The following is a 19,364-nucleotide window of genomic DNA, read 5'->3' as shown; positions in this document are numbered from 1 at the left end:
AATTGTTTACAGACAGATTATTTCACTTAATTCACTGTATCACAATTCCAGTAGGTCAGAAGTTTACATACACTTAGGTTGGAGTCATTAAAACTCGTTTTTCAACCACTCTACAAATGTCTTGTTAACAAAGTATAGTTTTGGCAAGTCGGTTAGGACATCTACTTTGTGCATGACACAAGTAATTTTTCCAACAATTGTTTAGACAGATTATTTCACTTAATTCACTGTATCACAATTCCAGTAGGTCAGAAGTTTACATACACTAAGTTGACTGCCTTTAAACCGCTTGGAAAATTCCAGAAAATTATGTCATGGCTTTAGAAGCTTCGATTAGGCTAATTGACATAATTTGAATCAATTGGAGGTGTACCTGTGGATGTATTTCAAGGCCTACCTTCAAACTCAGTGCCTCTTTGCTTGACATCATGTGAAAATCATAGAAATCAGCCAAGACCTCAGAAAAATTTGTAGACCTCCACAAGTCTGGTTCATCATTGGGAGCAATTTCAAAGGCCTGAAGGTACCACATTCATCTGTACAAACAATAGTACGCAAGTATAAACACCATGGGACCACGCAGCCGTCATACCACTCAGGAAGGAGACGTGTTCTGTCTCCTAGATATGAACGTACTTTGGTGCGAAAAGTGCGAATAAATCCCAGAACAACAGCAAAGGACCTTGTGAAGGATGCTGGAGGAAACAGGTACAAAAGTATCTACGTATATCCACAGTAAAACGAGTCCTATATCAACATAACCTGAAAGGCGCTCAGCAAGGAAGAAGCCACTGCTCCAAAACCGCCATAAAAAAGCCAGACTACGGTTTGCAACTGCACATGGGGACAAAGATCGTATTTTTTGGAGAAATGTCCTCTGGTCTGATGAAACAAAAATAAAACTGTTGGCCATAATGACCATTGTTATGTTTGGAGGAAAAAGGGGGAGGCTTGCAAGCCGAAGAACACCATCCCAACCGTGAAGCACAGGGGTGGCAGCATCATGTTGTGGGGGTGCTTTGCTGCAGGAGGGACTGGTGCACTTCACAAAATAGATGGCATCATGAGGAAGGGAAATTATGTGGATATTTTGAAGCAACAAGACATCTGTCAGGAAGTTAAAGCTTGGTCGCAAATGGGTCATCCAAATGGACAATGACCCCAAGAATACTTCCAAAGTTGTGGCAAAATGGCTTAAGGACAACAAAGTCAAGGTATTGGAGTGGCCATCACAAAGCCCTGACCTCAATCCTATAGAAAATTTGTGGGCAGAACTGAAAAAGCGTGTGCGAGCAAGGAGGCCTACAAATCTGACTCAGTTACACCAGCTCTGTCAGGAGGAATGGGACAAAATTCACTCAACTTATTGTGGGAAGCTTGTGGAAGGCTACCCAAAACGTTTGACCCAAGTTAAACAATTTAAAGGCAATGCTACCAAATTCTAATTGAGTGTATGTAAACTTCCAACCTACTGGGAATGTGATGAAAGAAATAAAAGCTGAAATAAATAATTATCTCTACTATTATTCTGACTTTTCACATTCTTAAAATAAAGTGGTGATCCTAACTGACCTAAGACCGGGAATTTTTACTAGGATTAAATTTCAGGAATTGTGAAAAACTGAGTTTAAATGTATTTGGCTAAGGTATATGTAAACTTCAGACTTCAACTGTATATTCAAAACTTGCAATCAGTTTTTTTTGTCCGGGAGTTGGCATAATCTGGGTCCTGTAACTCGACCCGAAAACAGTTATAAAACAGTGTTTATAAAGCAGTTACAAATTGAAATGCAGTTATGATCATGGTACGTATTAGCCTACATATAGTCTCATGTCATGATCAGAAAACACAACTTTCTTTGTGGTTTTCCTTTAACCAGATCGTTCTATCATTATTTCCAAAGGAATAGATGTCAATGAGATTTTGATAATCGACTTTGGTCAATGCACAGTGCAGTTACATGTTGGCCTACAGTGGGTCTGTTATTTTGTATATCAACAAGTAGACTAACATAAATAGGAGTTGGCCAATCTGTGTGATGTGCAATTGATGTCTATTAGGGATGGGTGTGAGTACTCGATACAAGGTTTATATTCTATTACTAATAATCAAATTCCTGTACATTAAATTTACAAATGTAACTATACTGAACAAAAATATAAATGCAACATGTTAAGTGTTGGTCCTATGTTTCATGAGCTGAAATAAAATATCTCCAAGTTTCCGTACGCACAAAAAGCTTATTTCTCTCACATTTTGTGCACACATTTTTTTACATCCTTGTTTGTGAGCATTTCTCCTTTGCCAAGATAATCCATCCACCTGACAGGTGTGGCATATCAAGAAACCCGTGTGGCTCAGTTGGTAGAGCATGGTGTTTGCAACGCCAGGGTTGTGGGTTCGATTCCCACGGGGGACCAGTAGGAAATAAATAAATGTATGAAATGTATGCATTCACTACTGTAAGTCGCTCTGGATAAGAGCGTCTGCTAAATTACTAAAATGAAACCGATTAAACAGCATGAGGTGCACCTTGTGCTGGGGACAATAAAAGGCAGCTCTAAAATATGCAGTTTTGTCACACAACACAATGCCACCGATGTCTCAAGTTTTGGCATGCTGACAGCAGGACTGTCCACCAGAGCTGTTGCCAGAGAATTTGATGTTCATTTCTCTAAAATAAGCTGCCTCAACTTCACATTAGAGAATTTGGCATTACGTCCAACCAGCCTCACAACCGCAGACCACTTGTAACCACGCCAGCCTAGGACCCCCACATCCGGCTTCTTCATCTACGGGATTGTTACCGATACCAGCCACCCGGAAAGCTGATGAAATTTGAGGAGTATTTACATTTGTAATAAAGCCCTTTTGTGGGGAAAAACCCATTCTGATTGGCAGGTCCTGGCTCCCCAGTGGGTGGGCCTGCCTCCCATTTTTGTTCAGTATATTTAGCAGGTTAAATGTATGCACACTGCCACAATTTCAAACTCTGTTTATAGTTTGTGGTGTATCAAGTGCAGTGAAAATACATTACGTTTTGTTTTCAGAACAACCAGTAATTGGAACAACCAATAGCATACAGGATTTTTTCCCCCTTCAAACCGGTTTCATTTCAAACTAATATGGCGTACTCAAAATCATTCATCAGAGTACTCAAACACAGACATTCTTTCAAATGCTATCCCTGTCTCTCTCAAACACTTTCTAGCTTTCCAAAGCACCTGCCACTCATTCATGTTCAATTTGGCAGAATAATCAATTACATTTACCTACTGGCCCAAATCCAAACATTTTCTACTAGTATCTCCCCATGATGAGTAAACCAAATTGTCATGCTCTAACTAATGACCTGCACACAGGGAAAATGTGGAAATATTGGTTCTCGGTACGAAACCTTAACCCCAAATCCTGGGTGGATTATTGCTGGGTAGACGGTGCGCCAGTCTGGTTCTGCTTTACTCTACTTTAATACAGGAGCTGTCATTGTTCAATCCCAAACAGTCTGGTACCCAATATAGACTGACTATACCATTCACCTGAGAACAATGTGTACTGCCCTGAAATGGTCTCTCTTTAGAATACAAGTCAAATCATTTGTCAACACCAGGGGGATTGATTCACTTCCCAAATTAGTCTGATTCAAACACATTTATAGTCAGGGATTCACATTAGGTAAACCTTGTTTTAGGATTTTATTTAGCCTATATTCAATCAGTTTGGTGAATTTAAGAACCAATATTTATTTGCAATGACAACTTGGCCATTACTAATTTATCAGTACTTTCTGAAGCTTCATTACCCCTCTTACCCAATGGCTTAAGTGTCCACAAAGCAAACAAGCAAGCACTAACTAGCACACAATTAAATAAATGGCACTGTATTGATGTTCCGAGTCTGGAACTATGGAATGTTCCACATAAACTGGCTAGAGTGGTGGCTGTCATTGGGGTACGATCAATTGTCTTTTTTTGACGCCACTGTCAGCTAATGAGAGCCATAGAAGCGAGGCTGCCTGGCACCCTGGTTCAGGTCAAACATCAGCAAAGCAAATATTCTGCTCCATACCCATTCACTAACCCCCATGTCTGGCTTGCTGAAGACCTGATGAATTAAGATTGTTTTGCCAAGATTAATGTATTAGTCATATAACACCAAATAGAGTTTACACAACAACAAAAACTCATAATTTTTCAGAGATTGGATTATGCATGGCTTTGTCAACACACAGATCTAAGATTTTGGAAATGTAGGTAAAATATTTATTGAATGTAAAAGTAATGAAAAGATACAATATCAAGTCTGGTGATTTAAAAAAAAAAAGAGCTTCAAATACAAAACAAAATACAAAAGTCATTTACAATTGGAATGTTATGCCATCTACCTAAGATTTACTTAGAAAGTACATGGTAAAGTTGTAATTACATAATTAAATACCTAAAGTATGTATTGGTTTCTTAGAGATTTGTTGAACCACCATTTGGTTTCAGATACCAACTAACATATCACCACAAATAAGTTTAGGAAAAACATTTGAAGATATCTTCAATAAAAATATGCCATCCAGATGGCCTTAAGTTGACGCCTTTTCATTTTACTAAAAGGTTATGTAGACTAATACAGACTGGCACAATTGAAATGATATAGAAAATGCCTAATATACAATGGAAAGTGCTGCCCTCTACTGTTCCACTGTACACAAACATCCTAAAACACCCAATGGACTAACAGACTGACTGATGAACTACAAACTGCTGGCAAGTAGCAAAAGCTGAAGAGAAACACAAATTAAAAACATGCGTTCAATAAATTATCATTGAAAGAGGCTTAGCCAAGGATGTGTGAGCAGATTTACATTGATATGTACTATTGGCAGACAGCATCTCATCCTGTCAACAGGGAAGTGAAACAATAACCTGGCATTGGGCCATTGTCATGGCTTGTTTATGAATTGACACTCCAGTCACCAACAGATGACACACTGCTCCCGATGGCTTGAAAAATACACAAAAAGACACACTTGTAGGCTAATCTAAAACTTGGAGGAAAGGACCTGCTTGGGGAAATAATGTCCTACCTCACTGACCAATCAGGACAAACATCATATGAAAAAAAATACCTGTAACACCAACAAACTGAGATATATTGAGTTCAGCACAAAACCTAGAGATCATTATGAACATCGCCAAAAAAAAAAAAACATGTAAAAAAGAGAATTTGTGCTGTGTGTAATACTACACTTCAGCAACAGAGGGTCCCTCTTTCCATATAAATCTCTTCTCTCCTGCAGTAGAGGTTTATATTTTTTGGATAACCTTCCAAGTCCCTGAAATGCCCTATTTCCGTTATTCAAAATGCATTCATTCGTGTAGTGTGAAATTATGCAGGGGAAAGGAAGATGTTGAAGAGCACAGCGAACAAGAGGAAGACTACGTAGCCGACTATGCAGAGCCAGAAGCGCGGGTCCTTCAGGAGCTTCTGGTTGTAGGCGCTGAAGAACACGTAGCCAATGGTCATCCCAGCCACCCCTCCTCCAATGTGCGCCACAAACGAGACCTGAAGGAGACCAGGAAGGAGTCTTACTTCAGTCGCGGTTTCCCTTCAAACCAACAAAAGACATGCTGTGCTACAGCCTTACAATTAGTACCCTCTGCCCTGTCACTATGGTTAGTATGCAAAGGGTGGACAGCCAGTAAAACTAGCAGGACCAGTTTAAAAGCAGCCAGTGAATGTGGAACTGCACTTCTCACAAAGACCAAGAAAACAGGAAATAATTGCAAGATGAGAGGGGGGAAGCAGGTGATAGATTAGTAGCCAATAGGCCAGTCAGTTAGGCTGCTGGAAAGACAAACAGCTGCAACTCTTATCATTCTCTGAGCTTTTCCTAAAGCAGAAAGAACAGAATCAAGGATCAGACTCATCACAGTCTAGTGACAGGAATGGTTTGGGTGCAATAATTCAGGGGGAACAGACAGGTTCTGTGTGTGACACAGTGTGTGTAGAGGGCAATCTGGTTTAGAGATGAGTCAGTCCTGTGTAACTGTAAGCCGTATAATGCAGCTGGGTGGTACTGCTACTGCAGTTTTTTTTGGGCTCTAGTTTTCTATTTACATACACTGATAAAAGCCAGATCTACTCACTGTTATATTGGTCTAGGGTTGGACTTCGCATAAGAGCCTCTCCAGCTGTGAACTAAAGACTGTTCTAAAAAAAGCATTGTTCTCTGCTGAAACAATACTTATCTGTTTGTGGAAAATATTTCAATGCCAAGCATTTTAAGAAGAGAAAGGATGCAGGAAAAAAAAAAATGTCTTACCTTCAAGCCAACGTCGTGAGTAAAAAACCTTCTGTAAAGGGCGAATCCGACATCTGTCCCGACTTGAGAAAGAAAACATTGAATGTTTAGTTACTGAAATACGACCACAGAGGCGTGGGCGCTGCTGGAACAGTAAACCTTGCGGCACTGGTGGGAAAACAATAAGAGTGGATCTGAGAAGAGACCTACCAATAATCACAATCACTCCAATACGAAACACTCCAAGGACAGGAATCATCTCTCTGAAGTTCTGTAGGCCAGGGTGTAACAAGAGGAAGGAACATGGAAATAATGAGAGAGAGAAAAAATCATAATCTGCTAAAATAGTAGAAACAGCAGTTAGCCAGAACTCACCACAACAGCATTCATGAAGTATCCCCCTATGAGGGCATATACCCCCCCGGAGGCCCCTACCAGAGCACTGAGAGGATCAAATATGGAGCTGGCCAGGGAGCCTGAAGAAAACATGCATGAGAAGGTCATCTATAGCATTACAGACATTTCAGCTATGAGAGACTTAAGTGTGAAACGTGAATACCATCTACACAGCTCTGTACCTGTGAGTTGCTATGTGAGTTGCTAGCATTGTGCAGTCATGATCAGGAAAAATCTGGAGGTGGTATGTAACAAGCGAGCTAATATTAACTAAGGCAACCTGTCGCGCACATTGTGTTGGTTAACCAATCATACGCTATACTATTCATGTCACTAACCAAAACAGAGTCAACTTAAAAAGCAACTTTATTCAAACGTAACAAACCTTTGAAGACAACTGTGTCTAATTGACTGTGCGTCAATGGAAAAAGGGGGTGTATGTGGATGCCCACCTGCTAGGACACCTGCCATGTAGACCATGCCCACTTCAAAGCCTTTGTGGACCAGCTCCAGTGGGATGCCCAGCAGTAGCTGCATCACCAGGTTGCCCAGGATGTGCTCCACACTGTCGGGGAGGAAGACAGAGGGGAGATGGAGACATGGGAGTTGAGACTTGGGAGTACAGTGGTGGCGCCAGGAATTTTTCATTGGGGTAGCTTGGTCATTGCAAAGGGGTGCTTGCAATCTATGAAGTACACACACACACACACACACACACACAAGCTAAAATCCAAGCTAGTTAGATACTATGTCGACAATAGTAGCCTCTTTGCCCCAGGATACCTGTACACTGGGGCCAGTGTCAGAGAAGTTCATAAATCATTGAAGCCACAAATTATAATCAGAAGCAGAAGTGTCAGCTGGTAAACTTGCCAACCAAAGTGAAAACAACTGTGCATTCTAGCATTCAATATTTTCAAGCTAGTAGTAGCTAATAGCCTCAAGGCGGATTTACACTATCAGCGTTAAATCAGATAGCCACACTAGCGTCGCCCTCATGTGGCTGCTAGAAAAACTAGAAAGCAAGCATCAACAGCCAATCCAGCAGGGGCTAGAAGCTATAGTCAGCTTTGATTGGTCAAAAGTGACGCAATATCGTGGAGTATATGGATAAAGTTCAGCTTTCCACAACTTTGGTCCTGTCCTGTTCCCATGTTTGCAAGCAAAGTACATTTCAACACATCCTCAAAACACTATTTTACCTAAGAAGATCTTCTTAAATTATTTCTGGTAAAAACTCCTTACGGGGTAAATTCCACAGCCTAATTTAGCCCACTGGCAAGCTAACTAGCTAACATATTCAACTCAAGGGCAACAATTTTGAATGGACATCAAACTAATATCAAATTCATGAAAATGGGGTGATTTTAAGTTGCTAAATTATATTACAAGATGTACTGTATTAACCTTTCCCCAATGCCTTTTATGAAGGTTTCCAAATATGAGAAAAAATGCAATCCAAAACCTTCATGAAAGGCATCAGGTAGAAGTAAATTAAGCCATGAATAAGAATATAATTGTACATATCTTAAATTACCACATTTTCATGAATTTGATAAAATAGGATTGAAGCCCATTCACAAACAGTACAGGTCATGCACCAGGAAGTACAGTGGCTTGCGAAAGTATTCACCCCCTTTGCATTTTTCCTATTTTGTTGCCGTATAAAATGGAATTAAAATAGATTTTTGGGGGGTTTGTATCATTTGATTCACACAACATGCCTACCACTTTGAAGATGCAAAATAGTTTTTGTGAAACAAACAAGAAATAAGACCAATTTTTTTTTAAACTTGAGCACGCATAACTATTCACCCCCCCAAAGTCAATACTTTGTAGAGCCACCCTTTGCATCAATTACATCTGCAAGTCTCTTGGGGTAGGTCTCTATAAGCTTGGCACATCTAGCCACTGGGATTCTTGCCCATTCTTCAAGGCAAAACTATTCCAGTTCCTTCAAGTTTGATGGGTTCCGCTGGTGTACAGCAATCTTTAAGCCTTACCACAGATTCTCAATTGGATTGAGGTCTGGGCTTTGACTAGGCCATTCCAAGACATTTAAATGTTTCCCCTTAAACCACTCCAGTGTTACTTTAGCAGTACGCTTATGGTCATTGTCCTGCTGGAACGTGAACCTCCGTCCCAGTCTCAAATCTCTGGTAAGACAAACAGGTTTCCCTCAAGAATTTCCCTGTATTTAGCGCCATCCATCATTCCTTCCATTCTGACCAGTTTCCCAGTCCCTGCCGATGGAAAAACATCCCCACAGCAAGATGCTGCCACCACCATGCTTCACTGTGGGGATGGTGTTCTCAGGGTGATGAGGTGTTGGGTTTGCGTCAGACATGGCGTTTTCCTTGCTGGCCAAAAAGCTACATTTTAGTTTAATCTGACCAGAGTACCTTCTCCCATATGTTTGGGGAGTCTCGCACATGCCCTTTGGTGAACACCAAACGTGTTTGCTTATTTTTTTCTTAAAAAATGGCTTTTTTCTGGACACTCTTCCATAAAACCCAGCTCTGTGGAGAGTACGGCTTAAAGTGATCCTATGAACAGATACTCCAATCTCCGCTGTGGAGCTTTGCAGCTCCTTCAGGGTTATCTTTGGTCTCTTTGTTGCCTCTTTGATTAATGCCCTCCTTGCCTGGTCTGTGAGTTTTGGTGGGCGGCCTTCTCTTGGCAGGTTTATTGTGGTGCCATTTTTTAATAATGGATTTAATGGTGCTCTGTGGGATGTTCAAAGTTTCTGATATTGTTTTATAACACAACCCTGATCTGTACTTCTCCACAACTTTGTCCCTGACCTGTTTGGAGAGCTCCTTGGTCTTCATGGTGCTGCTTGCTTGGTGGTGCTCCTTGCATAGTGGTGATGCAGACTCTGAGGCCTTTCAGAACAGGTGTATATATACACTGAGCTCATGTGACAGATCATGTGACACTTAGATTGCACACAGGTGGACTTTAACTAATTATGTGACTTCTGAAGGTGATTGGTTGCACCAGATCTTATTTAAGGGCTTCATAGCAAAGCGGGTGAATATATACAGTTGAAGTCTGAAGTTTACATACACCTTAGCCAAATACATTTAAACTCAGTTTTTCACAATTCCTGACATTTAATCTTAGTAAAAATTCCCTGTCTTTGGTCAGTTAGGATCACTTTATTTTAATGTAAAATGTCAGAATAATAGTAGAGAGAATTATTTATTTCAGCTTTAATTTCTTTCATCACATTCCCAGTGGGCCAGAAGTTTACATACACTCAATTAGTATTTGGTAGCATTGCCTTTAAAATTGTTTAACTTGGGTCAAACATTTCAGGTAGCCTTCCACAAGCTTCCCACAATACGTTGGGTGAATTTTGTCCCATTCCTCCTGACAGAGCAGGTGTAACTGAGTCAGGTTTGTAGGCCTCCTTGCTTGCACATGCTTTTTCAGTTCTACCCACACATTTTCTATAGGATTGAGGTTAGGGCTTTGTGATGGCCACTCCAATACCTTGACTATGTTGTCCTTAAGCCATTTTGCCACAACTTTGAAAGTATGCTGGGTGTCATTGTCCATTTGGAAGACCCATTTGTGACCAAGCTCTAACTTCCTGACTGATGTCTTGAGATGTTGCTTCAATATATCCATATAATTTTCCCTCATCATGATGCAATCTATTTTGTGAAGTGCACCAGTCCCTCCTGCAGCAAAGGACCCCCACAACATGATGCTGCCACCCCCGTGCTTCATGTTTGGGATGGTATTCTTCGGGCTTGCAAGCCTCCCCCTTTTTCCTCCAAACATAACGATGGTCATTATGGCCAAACAGTTCTATTAGAGGACATTTCTCCAAAAAGTACGATCTTTGTCCCCATGTGCAGTTGCAAACCGTAGTCTGGCTTTTTTATGGCGGTTTTGGAGCTGTGGCTTCTTCCTTGCTGAGCAGCCTTTCAGGTTACGTCGATATAGGACTCGTTTTATTGTGGATATAGATACTTTTGTACCCGTTTCCTCCAGCATCTTCACAAGGTCCTTTGCTGTTGTTCTGGGATTTATTTGCACTTTTTGCACCAAAGTACATTAATCTCCAGGATGTTCAAATGTTCATAGATGATGTTTCACTCCGGACGCTTTATCTGGACGTGGTTCATCAGGACCTCCACCAGCCAAAGCTAAGTAGTAACATTATCATGATGCCTTCTAATTGCAGTCGTTGTACTCATAATACACATGAGAACGATCGCCTTTCGGCGAGGATAGCTGTGCTCAAGCCCAGCTTCAGACGCAATCGTTAGGCAAGGGTAATTTAAGTGTAGGAAAGGATGAAACAGCGTCCGTGCCACCAGTAAGTACAGATAGTAGTATAAATCCCCTCGCACAGTCCCCGCAGCCGGACAACTTTCTCATGGCTTCTGGAAGGAAATGCTGTAGGAATGCTCAACCGGTGTCGCTCATTCAGCCGATAGAAACTTTCAACCGGTTCTCCCCATTAAGAAATGAGTCGGAGTCAGAGCCTTCTCTGGTCTCTACTCCTCCCATTATGGGGTCTGAGACACCGAAGCCTCCCACCATTAGCTCTGACAAATTGAAAACCCTAGTCATTGGTGACTCCATTACCCATAGTATTAGACTTAAAACAAATCCTCCAGCGATCATACACTGTTTACCAGGGGGCAGGGCTACCGACATTAAGGCTAATCTGAAGATGGTGCTGGCTAAAGCTAAAACTGTTGAGTGTAGAGAGTATAGGGATATTGTTATCCACGTCGGCACCAACGATGTTAGGATGAAACAGTCAGAGGTCACCAAGCGCAACATAGCTTCAGCGTGTAAATCAGCTAGAAAGATGTGTCGGCATCGAGTAATTGTCTCTGGCCCACTCCCAAAAGATAGAATTTGTAGATAATTGGCCCTCTTTCTGGGCCTCACCCACAAACAGGACCAAGCCTGGCCTGTTGAGGAGTGAAGGACTCCATCCTAGCTGGAGGGGTGCTCTCATCTTATCTACGAACATAGACAGGGCACTAACTCCCCTAGCTCCACAATGAAATAGGGTGCAGGCCAGGCAGCAGGCTGGTAGCCAGCCTGCCAGCTTAGTGGAGTCTGCCACTAGCATAGTCAGTGTAGTCAGCTCAGCTATCCCCATTGAGACCGTGTCTGTGCCTCGACCTAGGTTGGGCAAAACTAAACATGGCGGTGTTCGCCTTAGCAATCTCACTGGAATAAAGACCTCCTCCATTCCTGCCATTATTGAAAGAGATTGTGATACCTCACATCTCAAAATAGGGCTACTTAATGTTAGATCCCTCACTTCCAAGGCAGTTATAGTCAATGAACTAATCACTGATCATAATCTTGATGTGATTATCCTGAATGAAACATTGCTTAAGCCTGAAGAATTTACTGTGTTAAATGAGGCCTCACCTCCTGGTTACACTAGTGACCATATCCCCCGCGCATCCCGCAAAGGCGGAGGTGTTGCTAACATTTATGATAGCAAATTTCAATTTACAAAAAAAAAAAAAAAGACGTTTTCGTCTTTTGAGCTTCTAGTCATGAAATCTATGCAGCCTACTCAATCACTTTTTATAGCTCCTTTTTACAGGCCTCCTTGGCCATATACAGAGTTCCTCACTGAGTTCCCTGAATTCCTATCGGACCTTGTAGTCATGGCAGATAATATTCAAATTTTTGGTGACTTTAATATTCACATGGAAAAGTCCACAGACTAAACTCACTAAAAGTGGCAGTAATAAAGCCTCTCTTGAAAAAGCCAAACCTTGACCCAGAAAATATAAAAAACTATCGGTCTATATCGAATCTCCCATTCCTCTCAAACAATTTTTGAAAAAGCTGTTGCACAGCAACTCACTGCCTTCCTGAAGACAAACAATGTATACGAAATGCTTCAGGCTGGTTTTAGACCCCATCATAGCACTGAGACTGCACTTGTGAAGGTGGTAAATGACCTTTTAATGGCATCAGACCGAGGCTCTGCATCTGTCCTCGTGCTCGTAGACCTTAGTGCTGCTTTTGATACCATCGATCACCACATTCTTTTGGAGAGATTGGAAACCGAAATTGGTCTACATGGACAAGTTCTGGCCTGGTTTAGATCTTATCTGTTGGAAAGATATCAGTTTGTCTCTGTGGATGGTTTGTCCTCTGACAAATCAACTGTAAATTTCAGTGTTCCTCAAGGCTCCGTTTTAGGACCACTATTGTTTTCACTATATATTTTACCTCTTGGTGATGTCATTCGGAAACATAATGTTAACTTTCACTGCTACTGTATGCGGACGACACACAGCTGTACATTTCGATGAAACATGGTGAAGCCCCAAAATTGCCCTCCCTGGAAGCCTGTGTTTCAGACATAAGGAAGTGGATGGCTGCAAATGTTCTACTTTTAAACTCGGACAAAACAGAGATGCTTATTCTAGGTCCCAAGAAAGAAAGAGTTCTTCTGTTGAATCTGACAATTAATCTTGATGGTTGTACAGTCGTCTCAAATAAAACTGTGAAGGACCTCGGCGTTACTCTGGACCCTGATCTCTCTTTTGACGAACATATCAAGACTGTTTCAAGGACAGCTTTTTTCCATCTACGTAACATTGCAAAAATCTGAAACTTTCTGTCCAAAAATGATGCTGAAAAATTAACCATGCTTTTGTCATTTCTAGGTTAGATTACTGTAATGCTCTACTTTCTGGCTACCCGGATAAAGCAATAAATAAACTTCAGTTAGTGCTCAACATTGCTGCTACAATTTTGACTAGAACCAAAAAAATGTATCATATTACTCCAGTGCTAGCCTCTCTACACTGGCTTCCCATCAAGGCAAGGGCTGATTTCAAGGTTTTACTGCTAACCTACAAAGCATTACATGGGCTTGCTCCTACCTATCTTTCCAATTTGGTCCTGCTGTACATACCTACACGTACGCTATGTTCACAAGATGCAGGCCTCCTTACTGTCCCTAGAATTTCTAAGCAAACAGCTGGAGGCAGGGCTTTGTCCTATAGAGCTCCATTTTTTATGGAATGGTCTGCCTATCCATGTGAGAGAAGCAGACTCGGTCTCAACCTTTAAGTCTTTATTGAAGACTCATCTCTTCAGTAGGTTCTATGATTGAGTGTAGTCTCGCCCAGGAGTGTGAAGGTGAACGGAAAGGCACTGGAGCAACGTACTGCCCTTGCTGTCTCTGCCTGGCCGGTTCCCCTCTCTCCACTGGGATTCTCTGCCTCTAACCCTATTACAGGGGCTGAGTCACTGGCTTACTGCTGCTCTTACATGCCGTCCCTAGGAGGGGTGTGTCACTTGAGTGGGTTGAGTCACTGACATGATCTTCCTGTCCGGGTTGGCGCCCCCCCCTTGGGTTGTGCCATGGCGGAGATCTTTGTGGGCTATACTCGGCCTGGTCTCAGGATGGTAAGTTGGTTGTTGAAGATATCCCTCTAGTGGTGTGGGGGCTGTGCTTTGGCAAAGTGGGTGGGGTTATACACTGCCTGTTTGGCCCTGTCCGGGGGTATCGTCGGACGGGGCCACAGTGTCTCTCGACCCCTCCTGTCTCAGCCTCCATTATTTATGCTGCAGTAGTTTATGTGTCGGGGGGCTACGGTCTGTCTTATATCTGGAGTATTTATCCTGTCTTATCCGGTGTCCTTTGTGAATTTAAGTATGCTCTCTCTAATTCTCTCTCTCTTTTGGAGGACCTGAGCCCTAGGACCATGCCTCAGGACTACCTGGCTTGATGACTCCTTGCTTTCCCCAGTCCACCTGGCCATGCTGCTGCTCCAGTTTCAACTGTTCTGCCTGCGGCTATGGAACCCTGACCTGTTCACCGGACGTGCTACCTGTCCCAGACATGCTGTTTGCAACTCTCTAGAGACAGCAGGAGTGGTAGAGATACTCTGAATGATCGGCTATGAAAAGCCAACTGACATTTACTCCTGAGGTGCTGACCTGTTGCATCCTCGACAACCACTGTGATTATTATTATTTGACCCTGCTGGTCATCTATGAACATTTGAACATCTTGGCCATGTTCTGTTATAATCGCCACCCGGCACAGCCAGAAGAGGACTGGCCACCCCTCATAGCCTGGTTCCTCTCTAGGTTTCTTCCTAGGTTCTGGCCTTTCTAGGGAGTTTTTCCTAGCCACCATGCTTCTACACCTGCATTGCTTGCTGTTTGGGGTTTTAGGCTGGGTTTCTGTACAGCACTTTGTAACATCAGCTGATGTAAGAAGGGCTTTATAAATACATTTGATTGATTGATTGACAAAAACATTTGGTCAATGGAGAATCTCCAGTGGGCTTGGGCATCTGTGTGAGGTGAAGTGACCCTTACCCAGCGTGGACAAACATGTAGGAGACGAAGCGCCACGCCTCCTCCCGCCGGTCAGACTTGTAGGAGAGAGGGCTGTTCCAGATGCCCTCGCCCAGGGTGACCCACTGCTTCTGGGGCTTCCACACCGCATAGTAGATAAACACTGCTAACTGTCCAGACAAACACAGGGTAGATCAGTGACTAGTTACATAATGACAGGAGGGGTACTGAAAGGCTAAACAGTCGCTTTAAATGTAGTATGGGCAGAGCAGACCATTACAGCAGCATACAAACATTTCAAACTGATAACACACAATGGCAACAAAGTTAATGAGAAGAGCAGAGAGAACTCTAGACAATCTCCTTTAAAAAAACTGCGTTGACAAGGCACAGTTTTCCACTCCCTTTAACTCACTTCACCTTTAACATAAAAACCCACATCTCAATGATTCTGCCATAACAAGCTCACCGTACTACTAAAATATCAGTGAAATGTCATGACACAGTGTACGGTTGTGTATGATTAAAAACACATTCCTTGGGAGGATAGCCTTAAACCCTGGTCCCAATGTCAATTGTGCTCAAACTCGATTTTCATTGAGCCAATGCATAGGTCTAGGGATTGCTCTAAGAATCTTGGATGAATTCAGACATTGAGATGGATAAACTGGCCGAGACTTCACACAGCAGGAGAGAGAGGAATGTCAGGTACTCTACAGTTTGGACCTTAGCCACATCCAAACTCAAGAGTTTGAATATACAAATACCAATATTGGGCCATTTAATAGAGCTCACCAGGTAGTAGTCCTAAAAAACAGAAATTTGTTACCTCTGCTTCATTCAGTCATTCCTATGGGGAAAATTAATGGGGGAAAGAACAGGGTGTTGGACATAAACATCGACAATAAGGTCGGAGGTTAACACAGGCTTAGGAGAGTTTATACGTTTTGTTCTATGAGATATCAGTCAGTTAACATGACCTTTATGAATTATAAAGCCTTTGCGCTTTATGTGCTTCAAAATTCACAAAAAAGTGGCGTTAGCTGACGAAGATTATCTCATAGAGCAAAACGTATAAGATCTCCTAAGCCTGTGTTTACCACAGACCTTATTTTCAGCGTTTATTCAACAAACAAAAATATATTTTCCCATAGGCTTTGTCCAATGAACCATGGTGGAGGTATAATATCAGCTGCACCTCTCTTTAAATACTATGTCCAGAGCATTCCCTGAAATTGAAAATTCACCCAGGTATAACAACAAAATCATCATAACGTATGCAGATGCAATAGAGGCTACTTGTTGTCAGTGCTGTGCTGCCATTAGTATGACGCGTATCAACCCTCACCTCTCCGATGCTGATGAGGATGATGAAGATGGGAGGGGGGCAGCAGTTGGCTCGCTCCAGGTACTGTTCGTGGAGTTCTTCCGGAAGCATCCACTTGGAGATGGAGCGATGGAACCTCTCGCAGCATCCAATCTTCCTATTCCCGTCATCATCACCTCCCGTATCCCCCATCCGTCTCCCATCTCGGTCAACAGGGTCTACAGCGAGGGGGTCCTGCTCTTCAATGTCTATGTCCATCACTCCTCAGATCGTAGCCTAGACAAATAGAGTGGATGAGTCAAATGAATTGACAGGAAGAACATGCTACATTTCTCCATGTTAGATCATGCATTCCCTATGAAAGTATGTCAATGTCTTTTCAGTATGTGTTGATAGGCATACAATGTGGGCTGGTTTGCTAGACACTGATTAGATTTGACTTAAATCGGGGTCTGGGAAACTACACCATAAGCGGAGGATTTATTTGGACTAAAACCATAAAGGTCAGGATTTCATCATTCAATGGAACAGTAATTGATTTGTTAGAGTGTATGTTGTGTTAAATGGGTTGGGTTTACGTCAGATTAACAAAACTAAGGGTGAGATATTGGCTTCTGAATTACAGGTTGAGTAGCTAAAGGGTTAACGACACATTAGTGAGGTATTTGATACTATGATAAACATGTAAAGTTCAGCTTTGATGTATAAAATTGTTGTCACTAGGGACAATGCGAGTAGTTACACAACTCTTCCGGGCACACAGAGCGGATGCTATCGGGGCCAGAAAATTTACCGCATGAATCCCTAACAGATATAGAATTTGGCAAAAACAATAATTTAAAACCTTGATTACATTGAGATACAATCACATATGCCTCTCGGTGTGTGGGAATACTTGGGTTATCAACATTAAAATTGTTACTATATATAGGCCTAGATATATTTATTTTCTCCGAAAACTTAATGGGGGGAAATAAATTCGGACGGCCCATTAGGTAACCCTGGCCTAACACATCAATGGCTGATATATTGGGCTACTTTGGAGTCTGCCACTGTAGGGTCAATATGAATGAAATAAATACAAGCGCGGGCAATACAATTTCAAGCACGGCAACACACGTGAATTTCCCTAAACCCTTTTTCGAATACATGGATTTTTTCAGTTTACCTGTATATGAACCATGAGCCTATGTACACTTAATCCACACACATGACCATGTCCCATTCAGTACAGAAGTTGGTCTGCACACGTTTCATAATAACAGCGGCTTTACTCTGTAGGCCTATATAGAATGCAATGGTATTTATAAAGTTTAGAAGTAACTTACGTACTGATTGAAAGAGCTGCTGTGAAAAATGATTCAACTCAACGTTTCCACTAGCATCTTAAAATACAAAAATTGTAAAAGTTCTCAAATACTTTTGTTTTTATATTTTCCTGCAATTCTAAAACAGTCCGGACATTCCAAGCCGTGTAAAATCCTTACTACAGCACATTGGGAAAATGACGGTCTATTCTGATAAATGACTTGAGATCATTATAGACCTCGCTTAGCTTTTCCTGCAGCGGAACTTCCTTTTTCCAAACAAACCACTGACGCGTCCCTACTTGAAAAGCAAATCTAAAAACTTGAATGTAGCGCAAACTTCGCAGGCATTTTGCAACAACTCACCTGCGCTTCCGGTAACACCTGATATCGGTGATGTCGTCATGGGCTTAAGGCTTTGGCTGGAGGTCCCCATATATATATATATATATATATATATATATATATATATATATATATATATATATATATTTTAAACCTTATTTAACTAGGCATTTTACCTGCATAATGTCCATCAACAACTGATGATTAAAAGTGTGATATGCATCGTTTCGTGGACCACAGACAATCAACGATTCTGGCAGCAGGGGCGGAAATCGCGGGGGGGACGGGGGGGACACGACCCCCCCATCCTGGGAAAAATATGATTTTTCCCCCCCAATATATCACTGAAACATAACTATGTAATTTAAATAATATTAATAATACGCAATGAAAGCAATTGTGCTGATTATAGACACTTAACAGCGCGTTTTTAAGTTTCAAAAGATTGCGACCCCCCCACCCTTTTCCTCACAATGGTTTGATCCACTGGCAAGGTAACAGAGGGGTCGTAGCCACTGTCTGAAAGGCACTCAATGAACGTAACTGACGTGAGGTTAATCCAGTCAATCGCGCACACACACTAGCTGAATATGCACAGCTAGCGCGCAAATATTAACTATTAAGCTAGCTAGTACCGATTCCATTTATGTGGCCTCGTCAAAGATGGAATCTTTGCTATGGTCAATTTATTCCGAGATCAGCATGCAGATGACGTAAGTTAGTGCTTCAAAGTCCCTGTGATAAGGTTAGCGATAAACTGATTTAACCCAGGTAGCAAAGATTATAGCAAACACCACTGAAACTGAATTGGTGTTCGCAAGCTTTGCAAATTCAGCTATTGTTGGAAGCCAGCCAATATGAAACAAACTATTAAAATTACAAAAGGTTGCGGCATATGTTGTGTAAATGGTGAACTCATACAGCTGTCAACTCTTGTCATTTTAATCCGTTTCACATTTGATAGCTACCTTTTAGATCGAAGCCCAAATAGAATGATAAAAGATAAGATGATAGAAGCCCATCTCCTACTGTAAATAACCAACACACTGTGTGTGTGTGTAGCCAGCCAGCCAGGTAGATAAATGGCAGAAAAATAAAAGACGGACATCAGAGTATTTTTCAGTACACCAAAACGCAAAGTAAGAACCCTAGTAGCCTAATATCTCAAAGACTAGTTGATAAAATGTTCATAAGAAAGAAATGAAATTCTAATGGAAATGTTTCACAATGATGTCATTAGGCAGAGCAGGCAACAGATTGCACACAGACAGCAGAGTTGGGGACAGATATGCAGGGACAGACTGGCAGAGACAGGGAGTCTCAGGTATGTTTGTTGAGTCTTTGTTTGGCAACATTATGAAAGGTTCTCTTTTT

General features: G+C 41.8%; 1 protein-coding gene across 3 annotated transcripts; it reads right to left on the bottom strand.

Annotated features, from left to right (window-relative positions):
• Positions 1 to 4,249: 4,249 nt before the first annotated feature.
• Positions 4,250 to 18,123, bottom strand: LOC106582951 (rhomboid-related protein 2). Of its 3 annotated transcripts, none has more exons than XM_045704184.1 (8): positions 18,012 to 18,123; positions 16,360 to 16,614; positions 15,033 to 15,181; positions 7,145 to 7,257; positions 6,672 to 6,772; positions 6,507 to 6,567; positions 6,318 to 6,379; positions 4,250 to 5,557 (listed from the first exon to the last, which is right to left on the bottom strand). In XM_045704184.1, exons 2-8 carry the CDS (start codon positions 16,594 to 16,596, stop codon positions 5,381 to 5,383), a joined length of 900 nt encoding a protein of 299 aa, XP_045560140.1. In that variant the 5' UTR covers positions 16,597 to 16,614; positions 18,012 to 18,123; the 3' UTR covers positions 4,250 to 5,380. The 3 variants fall into 3 exon arrangements, with proteins under 3 accessions (XP_045560140.1, XP_045560138.1, XP_045560144.1); XM_045704182.1 differs by lacking the exon at positions 18,012 to 18,123 and adding an exon at positions 17,667 to 18,005; XM_045704188.1 differs by lacking the exon at positions 18,012 to 18,123 and adding an exon at positions 17,671 to 18,005.
• Between the last annotated feature and the right edge of the window lie 1,241 nt (positions 18,124 to 19,364).

The sequence above is a fragment of the Salmo salar genome, chromosome ssa02 (genome assembly GCF_905237065.1).
Source record: "Salmo salar chromosome ssa02, Ssal_v3.1, whole genome shotgun sequence".
NCBI lineage: Eukaryota > Metazoa > Chordata > Actinopteri > Salmoniformes > Salmonidae > Salmo > Salmo salar.
Note: the sequence above shows the minus strand (reverse complement) of the source record. Positions and strands in the feature narration are given on the sequence as shown.

Coding starts and splice junctions, on each gene's coding strand:
- LOC106582951 (XM_045704184.1), bottom strand. CDS start 16,596: ATGGACATAGACATTGAAGAGCAGGACCCCCTCGCTGTAGACCCTGTT. Junction 7,258..15,032: donor TACATGTTTGTCCACGCTGG/GTAAGGGTCACT, acceptor CCTCCCCGACAG/TGTGGAGCACATCCTGGGCA. Junction 6,380..6,506: donor TGGAGTGATTGTGATTATTG/GTAGGTCTCTTC, acceptor TTCTTTCTCAAG/TCGGGACAGATGTCGGATTC.